Consider the following 24,992-nt stretch of genomic DNA (forward strand, 5'->3'; position numbering starts at 1 on the left):
AAAACTGCAATGGAAACTTTTTCCGCATTCACAGGTCACCTCTGGCATACGTAACAGTCGATCATTCTTTAAAGATGGCGTGGTATGTTTGGACAGAAGACGAGACAGACAGAGTTCTTTATTAAACGCGTAAAAGAAGTATAACGGGAATACTGGATACTAAAAAAACAAAGAAATGCTACCATTTATCAAGACCTTGAAGCAGAGGAAGGAGAAACGCCTCATATGTGCCGCTCCCAGTATAAGGGTCTTTCCTTGCCATTAATGCTTGGATACATGCCTACGTCTCCTTCCATTAAAAATAATGGCTAGTGACTTAAAGAGGAAAACCCTGAACCCTCTTACTGTATCTTTTCTGTCACATGGCCTTCTGTCATACATGGGTCTCTAAATATAAAATAACAATAGCCTGATAAATCCAATCATACCTTTTAATATTCTTATCTAACTGGGCTCAACTGATATTTTTTTGTTTGTTTTTTCTGACTCACTGCTTTGGCTCTGAGGGCACAGAACACTTTATCTTTGCTTCTATTTAGATTTTTTAGGATTTTTGTTCTTTTACTAATGCTGCCTAGATGGAAATGTATAACTATTCCAAAGAAATATTTTCTGAATCTCCGCGAGGAAGGAAATATAGTGACCTGACCTTTTGGAACTATAATTGACTACCCCGCTATATAATTTCAATATATATATAATATATAAAATCCAATGTTTTTGCTGCATTTCTGGCAGGTTAATTACAGTTGATTGAGATATATATATATATATATATATATATATATAAAAATAATAATTATATAATTTTTTTATTTTTTTAATTAGACACTAACAGCAACTCTTTTTAGTTAGTTACGTGATGCTATAAAAACGGTGGTGTAACGTTATGATTGACAGCTGTGATTGACAGGTTCTCTGAGCGAAGTAGTCACTGAAGCACCAACGGACATTTTTTTGGGATCTTCGGAGGACTGAGGAGATTGTATTTACTTTATTTTATTACATGGCTTGGCTGAATTCCAATGTAGAATGCGGTCTGTTATTTCTTGATATCAGACCGCTGCGAACTATAACACATCGTTGCCATGAAAAACAGAGTTGCTATGGACGCGGAACGGACTATTTTCTTTAGCGGAAGCAATACAATCGTTTTTAAATCAATAATTTGTGTCAAATTATTTATTTATTTTGTAGGTAGCCATGTAATAAGCGGGATAATGTATAGCGAGGCAGTTGTTATAGCGAATAACAACCCCTTCAGGCTGATTCAAGCTCCGCTTCACGTCGGGGTCCCGTTCAGCCTGTCGGGGTTGTTATTCGCTATAACAACCGCCTCGCTATACATTATCCCTTACTTAACAAGCCTCTTGTCGTACTGCAATCAATTTTTAAATAAGTGCACTCAGGGAGAGTGCATTCTGCGAGAGTGAGGGCGGAGCGTTGATTTCGCGGCTTTACTTCCTGCTCACTCCTGTGCAGGTCTGGTCCCGAGATGTCAGCGCCATATCAGGACACTGGCGGCGGCTTCAGTTCTCACCAATGGAAGAGAGCGAAGGGGCGTCGTGCATCTTTTTTTAACAGTCTATAATGCATCTTGACAAAACAACAGCACTGAAAGCAACTTGAACTGGCATATCTTAAAATATGTCAGTTAAAACGAGAACAAGAGAAATCACCTCGTTATAAAAGCCAGTTGCTTTATGGATGGTGTGCCAGAGTTCATTCACCATCTTCTTACACATCTGGACACTCAGCGACCCTGCAGAAAGACCTAAAGACAAACACAAACCAATCCCATCAATAACTGCGGCTACATACAAAGAAAACACTGTTAATTAGAATTCAGGCATACTCTGATAAGCATATTGTGTAAAAAGATTAACCTAATGGCAAAAACCTGATTAAGCCAATAATCAGACAGCAGGCATAAACCCATATTGATCTGATTTTTGAGCAACAAACACGAATTTGGATCTGTGGACATCTAGATGGAAGTATTTATTTGTATTAAGGAATACTTCAGCATTTATGGAGCATCTCTTTCAGAATGAAGACTACCTGAATATTGCAACAACTACATTCATGGTCAACAACTTCCTTGCCATTTAATATGCATTTTTGTATGTAGCAGGGCTGAACAATTAGAAAAAAAGATTATTCTGGGGGAAAAAACCCGAAAATAAAATAAAATAAAATAAAATAAAATAAAATAAAATAAAATAAAATAAAATAAAATAAAAACTCAGAATATATATGCCTCAATGTGCTTGTTTGTACAGTTGGCAAATTTGGATGAAAAAAAGAAAAAAAGATATAAAATATATGTTCAAATTCATTTTCAACTGTTATATCATTGAACTTTTATTTTGACGGAAAGCCACAGGGAGACCTTAAAGCTTCTCTATGATAATAGATTATTACGGATGTTGCGCTCTCAAAAACGCGTTAAGCAACCCAAACTCAGAGACGGAGTTACAAATTACCTGTGTTCTCCCCAAGGCAGTCGTTTCCTGTCGAATCCTCTCTGTCTGGAGTTACTGCGATCTGACCCGAGGTCTGCATGTTCTCACATGACCCTGTAAACGTCAGGTCTTCAACCACCGTGTGACCAGCTTCCGACACTCTGGGCTTCCCGGAAAACATTTCAGACCCTGTTGAGAACCTGCCTGAAGTCTTGGGAGCCAAACTCTGCTCAATATTACTGATCTGCTTCCGACACTCTTTCCCCAGTGACCGCATCTCAGTGGGCGTCACCAAAGCCTGTCGACACGGAGACCCGGGACGTTCAACTTTCCCCAGACGAGTCTTGAGCGACACCGGAGACAAACTGGCCCGGCTGGGGCCAACGAGGTCCAATCGAAGCGCTGCCCTGGCACTGTGGTTTCCCAAGGCAGGAGTCGGATGAGGCGGTCCCGAGGGAAGAGCCGAAGAGGAAGGAGGAATGATGTTCTCTTTGCTTTGCTCTACAGTTGGGTCCAGTGACGAGGACAGGGTGTTTAGCGGCGTTTCCTCCGACACACACGCACTCAGACCCTCCACAGAGTTGCTCTGCGCGATCTTAGCGCGGGAGCTCGCAGTGGGTCCCATGTAGCTTTGGCGGGAACGTGTAACCGATGCATCTGCATCTTTGGTGTTGCTGGCAGATTTGGTTGCAAGAACTGTTGTAGCGTTGACAGTATTACTGACAGCTTTGGAAAGAATGGTCTTGTTTGAGATTTCTGAAAAGAACAAAAGACATATTTGGATTTGTTTTCTTTTAATAAAACTTCTAATGTGACTTTTAAAGCTGGAAGTTCAAACCCCCCAGTTGCACAAAGAAAACCAATAAACAAGAACCACAAAGTAAAAGAGATAAACTGAGCATGAAAACACCAAGGCTGCGTCCGAAATCACACTCCACGAGTAGGTACTTTACGGCCATTAAGGAAGGCATGTTCCTCATGAATGTGTGTAGTATGAATTTAACCTTGGCATACTACGTCTACCATGTTGTCATTGTCATGTGACCGACTAGTGTCAGTTGCGCAGCTTTATTGCCACTCAATCTTTTCCCGTGGCCTCATGGGATAGTAAAGTGTCCATTGGATGCACACTTCAGACTTTCGGCAGAACTAGTAGAACTTTCAGGGAACTTCCCGCCTACTGTTTAATGAATACTGTGAATTTGTACTGTTTTTCACCTACTATTTAGTAGTGAAGTATGAGATTTGGGATGCAGCCAAAGACACCCATGTGAAATTATTCTGATTGTTGACTTTAAAACCCCAGACATTAAAAAAAACACCCAACACACTCTTACAGACCTCCCAGAGCATTTTTCCAGCGTAACAAAGATAAGTTTTGGCAATATTTCCGGGAAGACATCGAGGAACGTTTCTTGGAAACTGGAGGACAGGATTTTGAAAAATGTAAAATGACTAAAACAGTGAACATCCAATATCTTCTAATTCAACAGCATTTCTGAGAGGAAAAATGTTGATGGTAAATGTTGTTAAAGAGCTCAAACAAATAAAAGTACTTCGCAAAATGAACATCCATTAAATGATCCATGTACTTTCTTTGAACTGAAGACTGAAGTTACTTTACATGGAGAGGATCATCAGACCAGACATGTTGAGATCTCACGACCAGTCAAATTCTATTCTTAAAGCTACACTGTGTGATTTTTACCCCCATCTAGCGGTGAAATTGTATATGACTACCCAGTGAATATTAGTTTCTGTTCCTCTCAATTCCGAGGGCGTTTTAATTCCTACGGTGGCCGTATTATTCCAAGATTAACATGGCTTCCAGTTATCGACTTCGTCCATGACAATAATAAACAATATGTCTAAAATGAATAAAACTACAGGACAGATGTCAGGAGGTAAACGTCACCCTTGGAATCGGCTATCCCAGCATAATCAGATTAGGCTAACGTTACAATGTGTACAAAGTAAAAGCAATTAAAAATAACTCAAATTTACAGTGTCCTTTTTTTTATATAGCTTAAAAAATTGCGCCTTTAAAACTATTCATTACCTGTGATCCGTCGCAGCACAGATTTATGTTACAAGGTAAACAATACTTTTTCACCATTGATGCGAGGATGAAGTTATACTAGAGGTCGTTCTGGCGTTATGCACAACCATGCTATGGTTAGACAAGCAACTATAAAACTTCGAATTTACACAAATGAATTACAACAGGCTGAATTACCTGTCGAGAAGAAAGCAGGCAACCTCGGCGTCCGTTTTAAAATCTTTTCTCCTCATGAGCTCTTTCCATCTGGGAAAAGTTACTCCACTATTGACTATGGTCTTGCTGATTTGTCTGTCGCGTTGACGTTTTAATTCTCTCTTTCAAATGTGAGTATGCACGCACGCACACACACACACACACACACACACACACACACACACACACACGACCACACTATCTTTCAAATCTGCCGGCACTCGCAAGCTCGCGAGTAATCTCCCCCTCGCATTCGTCACGGTATCACTGAGTGAAAAACTCAAAAGGCGAAGCTTGAATTTACAGGCATGTCCCTCTTTGGCTAATGTAGTTTCAAGATGGAGGGGCAACATGGCGACCGGCATTCGAACCCCTCACCCGTATGTACTTTCAATGGCAGATTATAAACTTAAGAGAATACTTTATTACTTGAAAGAAGTAAATATACATTAATGAGCACATATATTTTTGAAAGAACTAAGTGTTTTTTGCTAAGAATCAACTAAAAAAGTTACACAGTGTAGCTTTAAGGCCCTGATATACTTCAACCGAAATCGAAGAATGAACTGGAGTTTGAAACAGCTTGCCAAAGTGAATTTTCCGAAAACGTTTGCTCTGGCTGGTAAACGCCTTTGAACTAGGGATGTCCCGATCCGATCCACGGCATCGGTATCGTGCCGATACTGGCCCAAAATGCTAGATCGGATATCGGAGGGGAGAAAAAAAAATTATCCGATACCTATGATCCGATACCCATTATGGGTGGAACGGTACGTATTCGTACTGAACGTACGTTCGGTGCATGGATTTACACAGAGAATACACGGTATAAAAATAAATAAATCTCACGTGCACATTAATTAATGTAATACGGAACTAACGTTACTGTTAGATACGCGCTGTTCAAACTGTTCAAACTGTTCAAGCATCGAACTAGACGCGATAGACGCAAATTTGACGCTCTATTCGCGTTTGGTTTGGTGTGAACGCAGCAAAATGAACAGGCTGCGATGTCAAGATTGCAATGCTGGAGTGTGTGTCAGAGAGAGAGAGGCACGGGCGCGATCGAACAGTGGAAACATAAAAACATACTCCGTCATTTTCATACAGGACATCATTAAAACTGCAAAAAGTGTTTAGCCTACTTATATTTGTGTAAAACACAACATTGTGCTTTTGTCAAACTGTAAACTCTTGTCAAACTGTAACTGTCACCCAACCAAAATCACACGCACACACACACACACACACACACACGCTGTTTAAAAGCAAAAATGATCTCATCTTTTGGACATTCATCATTGCATTGGTTTTCATTTCTTGTCCTAAAACAGAGCACTAATCTGTTTATTTTTAAGTTACACATTCTACATTGAATAAAAAAGAAAATCAAATGTGTTTTTAAAAGTAGGCTAGTATTATTTTATACAGAAATAAATTATTTATAATTCAGATGAGAATAAAGTTAAAGTTAATTAAAATTTTAAGGAAACAAATATATTGATCTGAAATATAGCAAATTAATTTTAAATGCATTCAGGTTACCAAACATATCTCAAGGTCTTTTGAATAAAGGCTGGCAGTCTTTCATTATCAACTGTTGTTGTGGACTATCTACTGGAGAAGTATTTGTTCTCCATTTTAGTGAGTTTTTATGTGGCTAATTGAGCAAAGTGCTTCCATTATATTTTATTATTATTAGTATTAGTTCAAGAATAAAATAAAAATATCGGATTGATATCGGTATCGGCAAATAGCCAAAGCTGCGGCATCGGTATCGGTATCGGAAGTGAAAAAGTGGTATCGGGACATCCCTACTTTGAACTACCATTGGTACATGGAGATTACGTAATATGTAGGTGTAGATCTGAGGCTCCGCCTTGTTTAACTTGGGAATCTTCTCCATTTCATTTCTTCTGTTCAGTCCGTTGAGCTCAGAAGTCCACAAGTAAAAACATGAACACCCTGGAGAGCTGCTTTATAGTAGACACCGAAGTTCAAATTTTAACAGACACAGGCAATTTTTCTTCATGTTAAATGCTATAAAGCATCTTGCTTCAATCTATTGCATAAAGTGCTTTCTTAACTGCATTTTCTCACTGCTGTCATTTTTGCTGCATGTTTACTATCATTAAGAACATTTACATTCATCTAAATCCCAGCATCTTGGGACAGCGTTGGGATGTTTGCTAACAGTATACTGCTACTCTCTCTAACTTTTTTGCGAATATCAAAAGAGAACTTCGCCTAGAGTATATAAGGGTCTTGAACCTCCCTGTTATTGGACACTTTCACTCAGTCAGAATTAAAAATGCATTGTATTAACAGAATACATACCACTCTTCTCGTTCTCCTCACTGCTTCCACTGCTGTTTGAAAGCTTTGACTTGTCCTTAAAAGCAGGAGAAAAAGAAAACATTAACAAAAAGTCCAAAAGACAAAGCTAGTAATTCAAAATATTGAGTTAGATTGAAAAGTACTCCATTCAATAGAAAAAAAAAAAAAGTCAAAATCTCATTGTTTTTACTGACGTAACCAATATTAACATCTAACTCCTCCTAACTCTTATCATCTCCAATGTTTCTTGATACTGTATAGTTTTACTTAAACTAAAAGCCACACTTCTAGTTCCTATGCTCTCAGCTTTGAGGTCATCTTTACTAGAAGTGTAATCCTAAATCCTAATCCTAAACATTGACAAAATTAGCAGATATACACTTAAGACTTAAAGGAATAGCTCACATAAAAATTAAATTGTAATTAACTTTACATGATGAACAGATTTAAATGGTTAGTTCACCCAAAAATGTAAATTCTGTCATTACTCACCCTCATGTAGTTCCAAACCTGTAAGACCTTCGTTCATCTTCAGAACACAAATAAAGATATTTTTGATGAAATCTGAGATCTTTCTGACCCCCCATAGACTGCAACGTAATAACCAATTTCAAGGCCCAGAAAGATAAATACATTGTTAAAATAAAGCAATGAGAATACAAAAATGACGACTTTATTCAACAATTTCTTCTCTTCTGTGTCGGTCTCTGACGCTGTTCACCGAGCACCACAACATGCGTGTGATACTGACGCTGGAGCTGGCCAATAATGAGCCGGCGTTCTGACGTACAACCCAGAAGCGCTTCACTGCGTTTACCACGTGAACAGGGCCAGAGACTGACACAGAAGAGAAGAAATTGTTGAATAAAGTCGATATTTTAGGTTTTTTGCGCACAAAAAGTATTCTCGTCACTTCGTAAAATTAAGGTTGAACCACTGCAGTCACATGGACTATTTTAACGATGTCTTTATAACAACTTTCAAGGCAGTAATGTTGCAGTCTATGGAGGGACAGAAAGCTCTCGGATTTCATTACGGGTTTGGATTGACATGAGGGTGAGAAATTAATGACAGAATTTTCATTTTTAAACTAACCCTTTAATTTAACATTTTTAGGTGATTCATATTCTTTTTATTCACATATGATCAACACACTTCCTGTACATAGATCACATTAGAGCTACTGTTTACCATATTTGATGATGCGCTCTATGTACAGTATGTGCACTGAACAACGTTTCAGAAGACTTGGATTAAACTGCTTAATGTAGATTACTTTTTATGATGTAGTGTTATGATCTTGGTGGAATGACCTTTGAATGGAGGGACCAAAATCATTCAGGTTTCAAATATCTTCACTTGCGCTGCAAAGATGAATGCAAGTCTTATGGGTTTGAAAGACATGAGGGTGAGTAAATGACAGAATTTTCATTTTTGGGTGAACTATCCCTTTAAAGAGTTATGAAATCCTAAAATCACATTTTTGAGATGCTAATATACATAGAGGTTGCACATGGAAAAATGATGGCATCACACATTATTTTTAACAATAAAGAAGTGGTGGTTAAATTTAGGACTGCTTGCGCCATTTCATTCTTCTGGCTTTAAAAACTAAAGCTGAAGAAATGTCACAATGATGTGGCATATTAGTGTTCAGTCTGAGTGTATGAAGAACCAGCGGGCTCATATTGTATACACCATTCAGACTCAGAGTACATAACATTATTCATGAGAGTAAGTATCATACCATTGTTGCGTCGAGGGTTTGACAGCCATCACTGGACTCGTCAGGTATACTGGGCAGACAAGCTGTGAGCCGACAAACTGCACTGCTACTAGACCCTACAGTGCTGAAACACCAGACACAAATTACATTATAATGTCGTTTAAACTATGAATCGCCACTACAATACACACCGCTACTTCCCTCATTTCATTAAGGTCTAAAAAGGGAAGGGATAACGAAATGCAAACTCATGTTTCTCCATTACACAGCTTGATAGCATGCTGTGGGACAGACGCTGATGTTGACTCACCGGAAGCGGCTCTGAAAGCGGGAGAGGAAGCGTGTGGAGATGCTGAGACGAGGATTGAGGAAGTTACTCTCTGTGCCGCTGGGCTGCAGACAGCTCAAGTCTGTGTTGAACTTTTCTACAAGACAGTTTCCACAGCAGATTAGATCAGCAATGATGATTTCAACATCATCTTAAGACTGGAATACACTACATGACTAAAGCATCATACAGTTCCCACTGCACCGCCAGACGGTCACCAGATCACAGTACGTCACAAGCGACAAACACAGATTCAACATGTGGGGTAAACTGATCCAACAAAACCTGAAGCGCCTGTTGCCATATTTCGGTACAGTGTGAATTGGCCTATACACTAAACATGTACCCATCATACACTACGCAACCGTCAACTCTGACTGCCTAATATCTGCACACTGGCTCTGATATTTGGCAACTAGCGTTGACTGTAAATTAGCAAAAAGCGTAACATTTGTGTAGGAGTGTATTCCAGCCTTTAATGGAAAACTAATGGAGCCCTTTGAGATATGCTTATTGTGAAAAGATCATGCCTAGCAAATAAGACATTTTTGAAGCCAGTTTTGAACAATTGCTTTAACACAGAGCTGAAGTTGTACCATTAGCAGCCACACCCAGTGTGTCGAAATGTTGGCGAAGCAGCGTTCCAGATTCTTCTTCATCCTCTTCCTCTTCCACTCCTGAGCTTCCCGTGGAGCTCACCTGACTGAGGGAGTCTGTGTCCTCTAAAAAACCAACACAACAGATAAAGTCACATCAACAGGAGGATCTTCAACTCTTCAAGGCCACTACTATTGTGTTAGGGCATGTCATGCTCTCCAGCACACAGTGTGTAATGTAACGTACGGTCATGGGGCTGGTCACTGTGGGAGGCTGGACTCTCAGCAGAGCAAGCGCTATCTGGGCTGAGCTCCTCGTCCTCAGGGTCACCACCTGACCCCTCACACAGAGCTTTAACATCGAAGTCTCTAAAGGGAAGAAACAAAACAACAAAAGATTTATTATTGATTAGGGACTTTCATATAGCAATGTCTAGTTTACTATGGGTAAAAAAAAAATCCAGTTTCACAGCATGTAAATGGGAGAAACAGGGTTGTAAGACACTGTCACACTTGGTTCAGTAGCTTGGTCCCATTTAGAGCTTGAATCCAGCTCACCCACTTTTCATAAACTGTGCAAAAAGTAGTCAAGTCACCTTTATTTATATAGCGCTGTTTACAATACAGATTGTTTCAAAGCAGCTTTACAGTGATAACAGGGAAATAATGCAACAAGGTTTGTTTCTAGAAGAAAATCAGTCCAGCTTAAGTTCAGTAATGGTTAATTTTTGTTGTAAAAAAGTTATTAATTTAGTTCACACACATTTAGTTCACACAAACACACACACATATATATATCCGCTCTGGCGAAAACCGTAATGTCATCGTCCAGCTCAGTTCAGTTCTCATATAATGTGTCAATGCAGGCAGATCAATATTATTGTTGACTATTAAGGTTCCCCAACTAAGCAAGCCAAAAGCCAAAGGCAACAGTGGCAAGGAACCAAAACTACTTCAGATGACTTAAAAGTAACTCAAATTAAATTAACTCAATGTGGGGGACTGGTAACGGTAACATCAAGCAAACATTGGGATACCTCAGGGCTTGATACTTGGACCGCTTCCTTTTCAGCTTTCACCACAATGTCACTAACTCATCACCCAGGCATTTTCCAATATTAAAACAAAACAAATTGCATCGCAGCAATTCTCATGTTGCTGGATGAGCATCTGCTAAACGAATAAATGCAAATAAACCTATTCCCAAAAAGGAAAATGAACCAAAGCCAGATGTTGTTATAAGTGGTTTACCCTTCTCCAGTGGAGAGAGCAGTGCTGTTGGCAGGGTACAAAATGTATCCAGTCTTCTCTGGTGAGCTGTGCTTGGGATTGAAGTTCTCCTCTCCATGTGGCAACTGCAGAAAATCTGGCCCTTGGAGAGAAGAGCTAAACCCATCTCTGGAAACCTACAACAAATAAACAAACAAACACTTTCATGTTTCAGTTATAGCAGCAGACAATTATGTGGTTACAACTGTTAGTGAAGTTACTCTTGTCAAGACAAGCATCACTACTACTATTGACTCATTCTTTGAGTAATAGATTTTAGGTTGCTTGTCCCACTAGATGGCTTGAGATATCACTCTCTAATATCCGGTCACGTGAAGCCAGGGATAAAAGACCAAGAGTACCAAACTAACAAACAGGGTTCAGACAAATATTCACCAATAAATGTCCATATTTTTCCCCCAGTAGTTCATGATCAGTTGTTAAAGGAGTAGTTCACTTAAAAAAATGAAAATGGTCATCATTTACTCACACTCAAATTGTTCTAAACCTGTATGAGTTTCTCTCTTCTGTTGAACACAAAGGAAGATATTCTGAAGAATGTTGGTAACCAGACAGTTGATGGACCCCATTGACTTCCATAGTATTTGTTTTCCAACTGTGTAAGTCAATGGGGTCCATCAACTGTCTGGTTACCAACATTCTTCAAAATATCTTCCTTTGTGTTCAACAGAGGAAAGACAATTATACAGGATTGAAACAACTTGAAGGTGAGTAAATGACAGATTTTTCATTTTTAAGTGAACTGTTCCTTTAAGGATTGAACAAATACTTATTACTACCATTATTATTATTTAAATTTAAACAAACATCACCCGCCTCGAGAGCAGGCAAGACAGGACAGAGATTTTCTGGAGTGATTTCACTGTTCTAAATGACTTGTCGGTTAACAAACATTTATATAATAAAATGACGCATTGAAAAAGACAAACTGTCAGCAGTCTTAAGAAGTTTGATTCATACATTGCAAGTTCATGATGATGCAACAGGCAGTTTAGCACTGACACCGTTCATGCAAAAGTAACAAAACTTACACTGCTAATTTTTTCCTCTTCCTCCAGATCATCGTCTTCGACGCCTTCATCCAACAGACTATCCAAACTCTGAGGGTGGAAGCGAGAGTCTTCCTCGAACTCCTCCTCTCCCACGGCTCTGCTGGGAGTGTGTGACAGGGGAAGCTGCATGCTCTTCATCTCCAGTACTGTGCGGATGGCTAGTGGATCTGACTGCACTGCCCAGCGTCCCTGAGGCTGGAACTGAGCTCGATTATCTACGCCACTGCCATCAGTCTCACCTCCTCCGCCCTGCGATTAGAGCAGATCCATTAGTCATGACAGAATTCAATATGCAATAACATATTTAATGAGAACAGGAACATGCTTACCAGTCTGCGCACCCACATGGGCATTTTGCCATTGGTTTGGAGCACCACAGAATCCAGAGATGCTAAAGTGTGACAGTGAAGTCCATTAAATCCAATTTTAAACAATTCTATACACTTTGCTTGTGTACTTGATGAAGGGCCCAATGATTCCCACCATGTGTAAAACACACTGTAATTCCTGTAATTTTTTGGTCTAATGCACAATTTTTGGACAAATAAAAAGTAGGGCTGTATAATTAATCAAATCACAATGTGGACTAGTGTCTGTGAATATTAACATGCAAAAAGACAGCTATAAGAAAAGAGTGTTATTTTAGTGTTGTTACGTTTTCATTTGATTACATTTTAAAATATAAATTGTTAATGCTTTAATGCCTTCATCTGATTACCACCGTTTTTGAACATTTTTATTAAATCATGAATCCAGAAAAATCCAAACACAGAATTTCTGAATGGCCCTATTATTGTAAAAAAATGTATACCTTATAAATGTAATTCATAAATCTTTAACAATTTTATGAGAAATGCTTTTTGATTATAAAACTAAAACCATTACAACAGAATCCGGAAAAATTAAAACAGAAAACAAAGTTAAACAGATTTCAGAGACTGAAAATTAAATTTTTCTGAAACTTTTAATAAACTGTTAAGCTGTAGATGTTGATTTCAACTAATTAGACATGTTTTTTTGTTTTTGTTTTATTACTAAAATTTAAACTCAATAATTAAAATAAAAAGAATTTGGGAAAAAATAAAAGGGATTTCATTGGGCCCTAACTTGACATGATCGAGAGGCCCAATAACACCAGAGAAAAGCACCATCAACGCACCATCCGTGGAGTCGAGTCTGTCTGGAGTCCGGCAGTCGTCTACACCGTCTTCTGGACTCTCCTCCTCCTCTTCCTCCATGTGAGGCAGTGCAGTACAGGGCACGGCGTAGGTCTCTCTCCTGGACAACAGCCATTTAAAGAGGAAAATTATGAAATCAGATGGTCATTCCCATTTTTGAAGTGGTCATGGTCATTCCCATTTCATTCCTATTAAGATATCAGTTTTTAAAACGTATGTCCAATTCTTGTAAACATACAGTACAAATTGTCTTTCCCATTAATTTAAATAAATCATGGCCTTTTGAAGATGAATAAATCACAGAGTGCTGCTGGGATGATATATTTTTGTAGGTCAAAACACAAACGAGAATTTTAGCACTTCCATCAGCCTGAAGTCAATGGGTATTTGGTTAAATGCCTGAAATAAGGTCTGAGGTGAACACAAGCTCAAGATATTTGACGTTTTATTCTATGACATAAAACACATCAGTAATACACGCTTGTGATTTTTTTCACTTGTCTTAAAGGCGGTTTCTAACTAGTGGCTAAATGTGTCATTAAAGGTCTTCACGCCAAACAGGTAAACTCAAACTCACGAGTTGCTTTCAGCCTCATTGAGTTATGATTACGCTCTTGCAAACCATTTTAACTCAATTTTATGGAAAATGCTTTTTAAATAAGGACTGAAAGAAGTGTTGGAAGCTTTACTTTTGCCGATTGTATTTAGTCTTATTATACAGTTTAAATAGGTTTAAATAGGCAAACAGTTAAGAGTCTATGATTGGATCATTATCACAGTGATTATTATGTTTATAGCATGTTATATGTGTGGCAACAGTTCTTCTAACTCTAATTGATGGAGTGTGTAGCTTTTCATTTCTTAAACAGCCATGTAGGAAGAAACAACGGTTGTGAAAGAATGGGTGTGAGGGAGCATGAAGAATCATTTTCACACATGAATTGTCACCTCTGAGTTTTAATTGACTGAAAGTTTTGGGATGTTCTGGAGGAGACTTTACAGAGTGCTGGACTCTTGCATTGACAATACAAGATCTTGACCAAACAATGATGCACCTCTTGACGGAAATATAAAAAAAAAAATTCCATTACCATTCTTTCACAACTTGAGCCTGATGAATCTTGACATTTGTGAAGATTATCATGATGAAATTAAATAAAAACAAAAAAAAGTCATAATTGCAGCAATTTATTAAGCTGTATTGTGATTTTCTGTGCCTAGATTTAAGGCCGCTTAAAATAATTAAGATTTCATTATAACATTTAAAGTCTCCCTGTGGTGAAAATCCAGTTTTTAAATGTTGTTTATATGTCTATGTGGTGTTTTTAATATGCTTTAAGACAAAACATGTGCAAATTCATAAATCAAAACCATTATCTCCTTCAATATATATTCTCCTTAAAACTGGTGAAAAAAAAACACGGTTTGAAATCGCTGGTCACAAGGTAGTTTGTGACATCAGAAACACAAATCAGGTCAACGTGCCGGAGGGCTTTAGCATGTCATTACCAGCGAACTAGCAGGGGAGTCTCGAGAGAAGCCAGGTTATCCCGGCATGCGTTTCTGTTGATATGAAAAATCGGATACATTTAGCAAAATAACGGGTGTATGACGTATAACGATGTTATGATGAACTATATGATGAGTCTGCGTATACTAAATGAAGGATGTAGAGTTACTCAAGCTATTTCAAGGCATGATTCATTTTTTTTTAAATCACAGGAAGAAAAAAAAAAAAGTTTCAATGTGTCATTTTAGTGATCAAAGACGAGTTTTAAGGGATAAAATTGACTACAGGGGGACTTCAAGACATTTCACAGCTAAAATACAGTGGTCAAAAAGGTCAGCAATCTATCATCATCTGTGAAGTTAGCCATTAGTATGAAGCACAGCTTCATTCATACAGTCAAACCATGCTATTTAAATCAATTGTATATATTCCTATTGAATTGACTGGATTTTGTGCCCACGAAATTCAAACAAAAGTAAATGTGACAGCACCTTAACCTCAACGTAGTTTTTTTTTTTTTTTTTTACTACCCACCCCTAGTGGTACGTTTGCAGAAGACTTTGCAATACACAAATCACACACGCATCAACTCAACCTGGGTCTACACAAACACATCTAGCGTGAATGTGACATAGGAAGAGATCAGATTCACAGTTTCCATGGGGCCAAATGACTCTACCTGATGGCTTCTTGTTTGCTGGGGGGCCGTTGAACCCTCAGGCCTGCTTTCTGCTTTCTCTCCGCCAACCTCTTCCTCATGGAGTTGGTCATCTGAGTGTCCAGCCGCCACACAAACACACAGCTGGACACACAAACACACATTAGACTGGGATCTGAATCAGTGAGTGTGTTTTTAGCACGCACTGAGGTAAAGTTGAGCAGAGAATTAGGGTTGCTCCTAATGTGAGAGTATACACATTTATATTAGTCGAGCTAATTTACTTCAGCCATCTAACAAAGCTTGTCTCTTTCGGCATATGTGGGTCAATTTACTTGTAATCTCTATGCTTTACTACTCCCAGATGTTCACTCCAAAAGATGAGATAAAATACACTTTCAAACTTCAAAAACATTAAAATATAAAAACAAAGTAAACACTGCCATAAGTCAACAAAAGAAGATCATAAGCAATTGCTTAGTACAAAACCATGGTATTTATTATACATTATACATGGTATTTATAGCAAACGGCTCTGAACACACAGCAGTGCCACATTTTGACATTCAAACTCAATTTAATTAAATCATCACCAATTGAAGTTTAATAATAACATTAACTGTGTGATGATTCCTGTTTATCCATGCCCAAATTTAAGACCTCTTAAAATGATAATTAAGACTTTTGTTACAACATTTAGGATATTCAAGACTTTTTAAGGATCCACAGGAATCCTTCAAATCCACGTCTGTATGTTGTTTGATATCGGATTAAAATGTTAAATATTTAATGGTGAATGTATACGCCTTTTCTTTAATACTGTACAAAACAGTTTCTTGAAAAATCAGTAATAAAATAAAGTAAAAAATAACATTTAAAAGAGTTACCTGTCACCAGATACGGTGATCAGATGCCGGCAGTCCTGGCTGAACTTCATTCCTGTAACAATTTCTGAGGGAGAAAAAAAAGTTTGGTCAACAATGAGACGACCCCAAACAATAAATAAAATTGTGTGTGTGTGTGTGTGTGTTTATTTTTTTTATTTTTTTTTATATACATGCATATTTCTGAAGAGTCAGAATGAAATCATTGATTAAGAAAAATAAACGTACCCGAATGTCCAAATAAGGTGGCCACACATTCGCCTGACTCATAGTCAAAGATACAGATATTTTTGTCTGAACAACTGGTGGCCAGAAACATCCCCGAGGGATCCAACTGGACCTGAGAGCAGAAAAACAATCTTATTGCCAAAAGTGCAAAGGATTTTGACTGCAAACATAATTTACTCTGGTAGTCAGTTACACAATAAACAGCATTATATACACAAACACACACCTTGAGTAGTGTCCCATCATCATTCAGGGAGCCCTTGAAACACTTTTTCATCTTGCCACTCCTCACATCGTACACTCTGAAAACGCAAAAGAACATATTCATGCATATAACTCTTTCAAGATTTCATAATGTCATATGCTTAAAAGTAGACTAATTATTATTGTACTGAGCATAAAACAAACAAACATATGAACTGACCCTTTCAATCAGAAGTTTACAGTATAGGCAGTAGTAACACTTCACACGAGGCCCTACCTAATGTTGCGGTCTTGGCACGCAATGGCCGTGTGTGTGCGCGTGGCGTCCAGGTCCATGTCATACAGTGTGGTCTTCTCCACTATGTGATGTGATCGTGAGAAGTTCAAGCCCTCCGAGGTCTTTGAGAAGAGACAAAACAACAATATTTAGAAAGTACATTTGAAAAAAGTGACATTAAAGCCAGACATTAAAGCCAGATTAATCAAAAGCAAAGACAATAAATCTATTTGCATGTTCATTTTTCAGATTAACCCTTTGACACGCCAACTACAGCGGACAGGTCTTTTAAAGCCTTTTAACCTAAATCATTTTAATGATTTAATTCAATTTTAAAGGGGTCATGAACTGGATTGTTTTTTTATTTTATAATGTTGCCTGGGGTGCCCTTATAATGTTAGTATGATTTTTACATAAAAAATTGTCATAATTTATAAATAAAAGCCATTTTTCCAAGCCTGATTTCTGCCTCAGATTTGAACGCTCCGTTTTAAGGGGCGTGTCTGCTGTGAGACTGCAGTGCAAACGCCCACTGCTGTGATTGGCTGACATGCTTGCAATGAAATAGCTAGTATTACATGAACTCTCTCGAAAACTTTTACTACGTTTTTACTATTACAGCTATCGAGATTAACAAATCGTGAAAAGTATCGTTTAAAGCATTATATTTAAATCTATTACATCGCATGAAAGGTTGCAGCATGATGAGCACTGACTGAGCAGATGACAGACAGTCTGTTGATCGCGTGAATAAAGATCTTATCATTGCAACGCAATTTTTGCACTCTCACAAATGCTTACACCAAATCACAAAACACGATGTAAACACGATGTGAATACACAGTAAGAGCTTCGTTGTGTAGTGTAACAGTGTCATTATTTCATCACGAGTTTGGTAAGTGTCCAGATAAGCTCTCGCGGCTCGCGCTGTGCTGTTTGATTGACAGCTTGGGCGAAAGGGATCGTTCTTTGATTTGCTTTCTGTAGGCTATATAATTTAATAACAGTTTAAAAAAAAGATTATTTTCATAATACTACGAGAAATTATGTGAAGTTGATCGTTTAGCACTGATGCATAAACAGTATTGAACGATTTTAAGAGAAATATCTGAACTTGAATAATTACACCGAAATCACTGATCGCAGATCAGGCATTAGAATACACATGGTTACTTACATGTTGCTGGCAGATCCGTGTCGGGAAATTGTGATTGACTGATTTAATAAAGTTTAACCATGCTGGAATCCGAAGGAAGCTTATGCAGACTGTCTTCTTCCACAAACAGGCGCTGCACAATATTTAGTCAACAGCATGTTTATTGCTTGTAAGTAGCCGGTTTAGCAATTATCATGTCATCCTATGTTATTTAGCATGTTTGTGCGAATCGGTGGGCGGGGCTAAAGAGGCCGTGTTGAAGTAGGCGTTGATCTTCTTTTGTGGAGGCGGTGTTTTATCCTCTTTGACGTCATAGTTCCCCACTTTGAAAAACGAGTCGTTTGCTGAGCCTGATGTCTATAAAAGCTTTTATTGGACTAACAAGGTAGTTTTCAGTTCTGAAACTTACAGGATATTATTATAGTATGATGATCTCTTATATGTCAAAAGCTCAAGGAAACTTTGATTTCCCAGTTCATCACCCCTTTAATAGGTAAAAAAGCATGTCTAACTAGATAAATCATGGAACTTACACAATTTTACATACATTTATTAAAATATTAGCACAATTTTTTGTAATTTAACTATTTATATTATCCTAGCAGATAGATAGTTAGATATAAATAAATAAATAAATAAAGAAATAAAGAGAGAGAGAGAGAGAGAGAGATTATAATTTCTCTCTCTCTCTTTAGCATCTCTCTCTTTAGTCATTAAGCATTTTTTTCTTTCCCTTCTTGATTTAATAATTGATGTATTAGAGGGTAATAAATTGATAATATAAAATAAGTAAATAAAAGACTAGAATGTGGAGTCCATGGCATATTTAGCCTGCATAATTGTTGAATATCTCCAAAAGCATGATGATATTTTGAATGATCTGCTCCAGGGATGCTTATCTATCCGAGTGAAACCTCTATGCAGTGTAATATAATTATAATAAGATGCCTCTATAACTTTATAGCAGTAACACAAATCTGAATGGTAACCGCTTCATCCTCACCTTCTCAGCAGATCGAAAATAGATGCTCTTGTCAGCGCCACAGCTGACCATACACAACTCTGAACTCAGACCTACAAAAACATGTGCACGAAAGACAGGAAATGTGTTTGACATGTCCGAATAGCCGGAATATTTGGTGTGAAACAGCAGCAAATCTCTTGTATATGAACATTGAGTGTTTATCGACTGTGAACTGACCTGTGAACTTGATGGCAGTGATGGAGGCCGAATGATCGTAAACCGTCTGCACTAGGTTACATTTCTTCTCCATGTCAAAGATGTGAATGAGCCGATCACGACTTGCAGAAGCCAACAGATGCAAACCTGACAGGAAAAACACACTTCTGCACTGAAGATAATGACCATTTGTAGTGTTATACACAACAATGAGCCGATCATGACTCGGCATGACTAAAACTAGTATACATTTCTCTTCTTCACCGATTTTCAACTCGCTTTGCATTGCGATGACAAGGTTGGTAGTTTATATAAAAGGAACAATGTTTACTCGTTCTCTGTGTTGAGATCAAGAAAAAAAAAAGAAAAAAAAAGTGCCATCCGGCAGACTTTTGAAAGCTCCAGGGCTTTCGTGAAAATTACAAATTATATATCCGCATGTTGTATCCCCGCCCATAGACTGTCAGATCGACAGAGGTTATTAACAGAACAGTTATTGTAAGGGTAGGGTTATTGTCCAGAGTTTCCGCTAGAAAAAATTGGGGGGCGGGATTATTACACGATTTATTATTTATAATAATAATATTACCATCTTACGTGACAGTTCTCATTACGGACGCGTCGCAACTGTTCAAAGCGGCACTAAAAGACTGCTTTAAAACTTCCACAGAGACCTCAAACAGAAAGCACAAAGCCTTTCTTACGAATTTCGTTTTGTATTAATTGTATTTTAATTTTAATCAGTGTTTCATTATCCAATTTTCTCGATTTAATAAATAAAAAGTAAATATAGCAGACAATAAATAATCACGACATGGAGGCGCCAGCGCCTGAACTGGAGCTAACGTTAAGCTGTCATCCATGAACCGAAATTTAACGTATAAGGTAGCCTACTCGCCTCACACACCTAAAAAAAATAAAAAAATAAATAGAAATATATCTATTATCTACAGAAATCTCTACTTTTAAACAGAACCATTCAAAACAAAATAAAACGATGTGATCCGTATGAAATGTGTATCTCTCTCCGGCGCGTTCACTACTGCGACGATCGCGAGTCAGACCTCATCTTTGCAGCCGACACAGAAAACACTTGTTTATTAATAGACAATTAAAATGTCTCATTGCAATATTTTACATATTCATAATCATTACTTTTGCTGGTTCGTTGTGACAGTTATGAAAAATTGAGTGTGAGGGATTTGTTCACTTCACACAAAAAGATCTTGGAATGAGATGGCTAACTGTAGTAGCGTTTAGTCCACTGCCTATAATAGCCTAATTTAGAGATCACTTTTTTTTTTTTTACCGACTACCGAGTAAACTTGAGGCACTCGCAAGAAAATGGATAAGTAGCTACATAATAACATTCACAAATATTACACCATTTAAAAAAAATACATAGGCTACTGAGTTACTAAAACATTCTTTGTCAAAGAATACACTCGTTTGTTCACAGTTTTAACGTTCATGTTTCCATTTGTTTAATTTCAAGATCTGAGGTGAATTATATCCATTGTTGCTTTTACAGCTTCCAACCTGGAGCACTAAATAATATTCAAAGTCACATTTCACGCTTTTACAATAAATAAAGCACATAAACAGTAGCCTACCAGAGATTATCATTGCCACACTTTGTGTTTGATGTTCCAGCGCGACGTCGCAGAAAAATAGAAACCGTTTCTAAATTAGAAATGTTGCGTGTCGCCGTCGCGGCTGGTTAGGACAAAAACTCTGATTAACATGGAAAAGATTCCTTTTATCGCGTGTCGCGTCTCGTGTAGTTAGTTAGGACAATTTTAATCGGACAATTTGACTGGAGAGATTTAATTTTGTCGGACATTTAATTTTTTTTCCGGCCAATGTCCGGCAATTACCGGACAACGGAAACCCTGGTTATTGTCTCTGCAAATGGTAACGTACTGTCAACACTTTAAACACAATTATGGTAAAAAAGCAACACAAAGACAACAGCTTTCTTATCTGAATGCGACTGTGTTGCTTCGGGCCGAACTGACAGAACAGCAGTTTCTTTCAGTTTTTCCTCTCCTTCTGGCATAAAACGTTGACTACAAGCACAGAGGTTTTTCACATTTTCCGTCGTGGCATTCCCTCCGTATTCTTTTCAGCTTTTAGCCACTGCCCACAACACGTTGGATCCTTCACTGGAAACCGAAAGTAACTCACTCCGGCTAAATATTTACTCTTTGAATTCTTGCACCTTGGAACAATACAAGTCGACATCATTATGCCTGAAAGTTTGCCAAGAGGCATTTCCTACTAAAGCAAGGCAGTATTTGACTCTGGTCAAGCGTATCCATAGCAGACTGATGCGAGTGGCCTTGGACAGCAGCATGTCCAGTGCATTATGGGTGTTATCCTACCTCTTTGGCAAAAGAGCCTTTTTTCTCAGTTCTCTCTAGTAAGGTAGCACCAAATTTAAAAAATAAAAATAAAAAAACAATCGCCTTTCTACTGCATAGGCAGCGTAGCTTTATTGAAAGCTCATTTTGCCAATGGCGAAGTATCCCTTGTGCATTACAAAATATGTATTTGAAATAAAGGCTCACTTACCGGTCTCATTCGGAGAGAAGGCTAGACACAAGACCTCTGAATCATGAGCCTCGATTTTCAGCAGTTCGTCCATAAACTGCAAGCCGAAGATCCTGAAGAAGAGACCGCTGATTCAGCATATATTTAGATTTAGGATTTAGTTCTCTGCACAGACCCCTCATTCCTCTCACCTCAGGTTCCCACTGCGGTCTCCAGCAGCCAAATGCTGTCCATCTGGGCTGATCTCCATCACCCTGATCCCAGATTTACCGTCCTGGCCTCCTCCCTCAGCTTTCTCAGCCTCAGCTTTGAGGAACTGCGTGTCATCGTCCACATACACTATCCTTGCAATGTCCTGAAACACATTCACATACAATAGATCAATGAACACAAGAAGACACTGGCAAACCATTCTGTCATCATTTATGAATCAAGTTCTCCATATGAATCAAGTGGATTAATCCAAGTCACCCAAAAATCAAAATGTTAACCCTTTAAGGATATTCAACCCAAGCCATCAAACTGACATCAGAGCTGAAGCTAATTTTCTGATTTTGATTAAAGACAAACCTTTTTTTTTTCTGTGTATTAAGTTACATGGATTAATTGTTCACCACAAGACTAATAATGTGCACTAACAAAGTAAATAGGGTCAATTTTTGATTTCATGACTTTAATATATTCATTTGTGTTTCAAAGATGAACAAAAAGTATTTTAGGAGGACATAAGGGTGGGTAACTGATGACTACGACTGTGAACATAACATCATGAATCCTGAGTACTATAATTTGTTTAAGCAATATTATCAGTTAAACCACAGCCTGAATTTAGCTTTGGAAAATGAGGGGCATTAGTAAAACTATGCGCACTACCTGCAATCACACTCCGACATTCATATATATTCTATTATACAGGTTAGGGCTGCACTATATTGGAAAAAAAAAACAGATTGCGATATTTTTTTCCCAACGATATATATTGCGAGCCATCAATCCAGGCTAAAGTCAATAATTACCATTCCATGATATTAATAATTTCACTAATAAACAAGCTTCACTACAAGTGACAAAAAGGTCACTTAATATTTTATTCCAAAATTCAAACATATTTCTGTAAGAATTCGGTGAACGTTCTACGCAATCCAACATGGCGGCGCTCTTAACAGATGTTTGTTTGTTCATTAGGCTATAGCCTAATTCCTCAGAATAAGTAAAAAAAATCTTATTCTCTATCGATACTGATGAGACTGACTCGCGATCTTCGCAGTAGTGAACACGCCGGAGAGAAATGCACATTTCATACATTTTTATTTTGTTTTGAATGGTTATTTTTAAAAGTAGAGATTTCTGTAGATAATAGATATATTTAGATAGATAAGCTACGGGTTTCGGTTCATGGATGATAGCTTAAGCTGTTCAGTCGCTGGCGCCTCCATGTCGTGATTATTTATTGTCTGCTATATTAACTTTTTATTTATTAAATCCAGGAAATTGGATAATGAAACACTGATTAAAATTAAGATACAATTAATACAAAACGAAATTCGTTTTAAAGAAAGGCTTTGTGCTTTCTGTTTGAGGTCTCTGTGAAAGTTTTAAAGCAGTTCTTTTAGTGCCGCATCATAACGGTCGCGTCCGTAATGGAGAACTGTCACGTAACATTGTTTTTTCCTCATAAATGCGAACACGAAAAATAAAAGACAAAAGACTTTTTAAAAAAGACAACCATCCACAACTTTATAACACTCCAGGCAAAGTACCTCTTTTTGGTCAACATCCTCCTTTTTGGAGCCGAAATAGTTCCAAATAGCTGATTTTGAGTTTTGGTACGAAATCATCATCAGTTATCATATTTTTTTTTGCGGCGGATCCTCTTCGTCGCCCATTTTTAGCTATAGGATTGCCAGTGAATGTTGGCTGTGAGCGGTGAGCAGCGGCACAGCGAACCAATCACTGTCCAGGCACGCGGAACGTGCAAATGTCACTGCAGCAACAAGCCATACAACAAACTCGTGTTTACTGTGTGCTATCGTTCTTTTAATACACCATGAGTGCTACTACCCTTCACATCGCATGTTCCGGCGATGTGACTATCGCTCATGCGCACACCGCGATGTCGATGTTAAAACAGAATATCGTTCAGCCCTAATACAGGTATTTGTGAAACCAATTTCCATGACTTTTCCAAAAACGTTCTGGGTTTATTTATTTTTCCCAAACTTTTCCAGGCCTGGAAATTGCCATTTTAAAAGTCCATGAATTTTTCAGGTTTTTCATGACCATACGAACCCTAAACAAATAAATAAAAAGACAAAATATGCATTCTCTGCTGTTCAGACAAATTCTGAAAATATATTTGTAAACGGTGATGATGCAGACTAGCAGTAGTCCGTACCTGGCTGTAGAGGTTGTGTCGAAGGCCGAGAGCCGAGCCGTGACTCTGCGGGGACTCACTTTTCCACAGGCGGATGGTGTTGTCAGATGAACAGGTGAGGAAAGATCCAGGCGACAGACATGCTGAAGAATCTTCAAGATCAGGGTAGGTCTGCAGAGGATATTATGCATTCATAAATCGGTTCATCTGATAATCTCAACATGAACTGGTCTGTGAGTAACGCACCTCCACACTCCACACACACCCGCTGTGGTACAGAGCTGAATAGACCTTCCCAACATTGCGAATGTCCCGCACGTCCCATACGTACACACTGTGGTCATTATACACACACGTCAAGTGCCTGGTCACAGGGTCAAAGGTTAAAGCCAGGGTATCTGGATACTGTGCTTCTGGGTTTGCACCGAACAAATGCCTAAGAAAAGAGAAAAGATATGCAACATTTGATGTTTAACGTTTGATTTTAACACGATGTTTAATGGAAAATGTTTAAACAATTATACATACGAGATCATTCAAACCACAAGAACACTGGTAATGAATTTATTGTGCCAACATTACACACCAGAGTTGCATCAATATCTTTGACAGACTATTATAGTTTGTAAATATTTTAAAATCTTTTTTTTTTTTTTTACACCATTAAAGTTTTTGTTAATATTTTTATTTTTATATATTCTATTTTCATAATTCTAGTAAAAGTTAATAATTTTGTTTGTGT

The 24,992-nt window shown here is 38.0% G+C and overlaps 1 protein-coding gene across 1 annotated transcript in view; it reads right to left on the reverse strand.

The window, feature by feature from the left end:
• Positions 1-24,992, reverse strand: part of wdr62 (WD repeat domain 62) — a 40,647-nt gene that overhangs the window by 2,408 nt on the left and 13,247 nt on the right. The window contains exons 9-31 of the mRNA XM_079885200.1: positions 24,497-24,686; positions 24,272-24,421; positions 22,068-22,231; positions 21,898-21,989; positions 19,345-19,470; positions 19,147-19,217; positions 16,988-17,109; positions 16,733-16,808; positions 16,507-16,618; positions 16,282-16,345; positions 15,416-15,538; positions 13,208-13,326; positions 12,378-12,439; positions 12,028-12,297; positions 10,958-11,112; positions 9,954-10,075; positions 9,707-9,832; positions 9,093-9,207; positions 8,804-8,906; positions 7,057-7,111; positions 3,807-3,887; positions 2,487-3,221; positions 1,680-1,774 (exon numbers count right to left, since the gene is read on the reverse strand). Of these exons, the coding sequence (XP_079741326.1) occupies positions 1,680-1,774; positions 2,487-3,221; positions 3,807-3,887; positions 7,057-7,111; positions 8,804-8,906; positions 9,093-9,207; positions 9,707-9,832; positions 9,954-10,075; positions 10,958-11,112; positions 12,028-12,297; positions 12,378-12,439; positions 13,208-13,326; positions 15,416-15,538; positions 16,282-16,345; positions 16,507-16,618; positions 16,733-16,808; positions 16,988-17,109; positions 19,147-19,217; positions 19,345-19,470; positions 21,898-21,989; positions 22,068-22,231; positions 24,272-24,421; positions 24,497-24,686 (3,328 nt within the window). The remainder of the gene's footprint in view (positions 1-1,679; positions 1,775-2,486; positions 3,222-3,806; positions 3,888-7,056; positions 7,112-8,803; positions 8,907-9,092; positions 9,208-9,706; positions 9,833-9,953; positions 10,076-10,957; positions 11,113-12,027; positions 12,298-12,377; positions 12,440-13,207; positions 13,327-15,415; positions 15,539-16,281; positions 16,346-16,506; positions 16,619-16,732; positions 16,809-16,987; positions 17,110-19,146; positions 19,218-19,344; positions 19,471-21,897; positions 21,990-22,067; positions 22,232-24,271; positions 24,422-24,496; positions 24,687-24,992) is intronic.

This window comes from Squalius cephalus (genome assembly GCF_949319135.1).
Source record: "Squalius cephalus genome assembly, chromosome: 11".
In the NCBI taxonomy this organism is placed as follows: domain Eukaryota; kingdom Metazoa; phylum Chordata; class Actinopteri; order Cypriniformes; family Leuciscidae; genus Squalius; species Squalius cephalus.